Source organism: Alligator sinensis, unplaced genomic scaffold (genome assembly GCF_000455745.1).
Source record: "Alligator sinensis unplaced genomic scaffold, ASM45574v1 scaffold1164_1, whole genome shotgun sequence".
Lineage (NCBI taxonomy): Eukaryota > Metazoa > Chordata > Crocodylia > Alligatoridae > Alligator > Alligator sinensis.
Window position 1 is genome coordinate 588,050 of NW_005842225.1, and position 1,316 is coordinate 589,365.

General features: G+C 60.6%; 1 protein-coding gene and 1 long non-coding RNA gene across 2 annotated transcripts in view; one reads left to right on the forward strand and one right to left on the reverse strand.

Moving 5' to 3' along the window:
- The window catches only part of GRID2IP (Grid2 interacting protein), a 72,071-nt gene that overhangs the window by 60,148 nt on the left and 10,607 nt on the right, over positions 1–1,316 (forward strand). The window contains 1 exon segment of the mRNA XM_025208284.1: positions 1,183–1,316. Coding sequence (XP_025064069.1) covers positions 1,183–1,316 — 134 coding nt within the window.
- LOC112550856 overlaps positions 1–1,316 on the reverse strand; it is a 28,055-nt gene that overhangs the window by 2,105 nt on the left and 24,634 nt on the right. The gene's annotated exons all lie outside the window — the stretch shown is intronic.

A 1,316-nucleotide genomic window follows, 5' to 3' on the forward strand; every position in this document is an offset into this window, starting at 1 on the left:
GGGAGGGGCGGGGGCATGGGAGGGTAGGACTGGAATGGTAAAAGGAGAGCGTGTCTCCTGGACTGGCGGCAGTGAGCAGGGCCATGCACAGAGCCAGTGCCACGCAGTGCCCCTCGTAGTCAGCCTGGGCTGCAGGGGAAAGGAAGGCTCGAGGGAGAATTCCAGAAATGGGACGTGGCTCGTTGCCTTTGGGGGGACTTTAGCCCACTGGTGGGCTGAGAGCTGCAGGTAAATGGGATGGCCCCTTGGAAAGTTGCCTCTCCCTGGCAGGCAGAGGAGGACACGCAGAGCAGCAGCGATGGCAGGGCAGGACCTAAAGCATCTTTACAAGGCTCCAGAATGAGCCAGCATGCCTTCGCCCAGTGACCAGCTCAGGGCGCCGCCCCCACAGGCCCAGGCATGAGGCGGAGAGCTGGCCTTGAAGGCACACCTTCGCCCACCCAAGAATGCAGCTGGACTCGGTTGCCTTCTGCCTGGAGGTGCTGGGGGATGCTGAAGAGGAGGAGGTTTCATGCCTCCTCTTCTGTGCTGCCCTCCCTCCACCCATAGGATGTCACTGAGCCCCCAACCCTTAGCTCAGCTGGGGTCCTGCTGGGAGACCAGCTCCTGCCACGTACAAGGGTCTGCTCTCAAGTTGTCGGTGCTGATGTTCCCTGCATTGCCTCCTTATTTCAGCTGGAACCGTGTGCCAAAACCACTTGGGATAAAAGGGCCAGGAGATGGGACCAGGCAGCTCCTGCCTCAAGGTCATGGCTTGCAGTGAGGGCCAGCTGGGAGAGCTTGGGATGCTGGACTTGTCTGGCCCAGTTCTAGCTTGGGCAGGCATCCCCTTCTCCAGAACAGTGTCTCTGCTGGCCCCACTCCAGGTTTCATGGATTCATAGATGTAGGGTCGGAAGGGACCTTGCAGATCTTCTAGCCCGACCCCCTGCCCTGGGCAGGAGACAAAACTGGGCTCATATGACCCCAGCTAGGTAATCGTCAAGCCTTCTCTTATACACCCCCAGGCTAGGAGCCAGCGCTACTTCCCTTGGAAGTCTGACAGAGAGGGACGATCTCCCACATCAGAGTGGGGCGCTGGGGGTGGCCCTGCCTTCCCAACTCCATGGAGACATGCAGCATAGCCCCATGTGGGGACTGGGCTGCTCCCCTGCCCCTCCACTGATGCCCCTCCTTCCCCCAGCCATCCTGATCGCCCACCTCAAGCTGTCGCACATTGAGCTGCGCCAGATCCTCATGACCATGGAGAGCGACCGCCTGGAGCCCTCGCACATCAAGCAGCTGCTGCTGTACGCGCCTGATGCTGAAGAGGTTCAG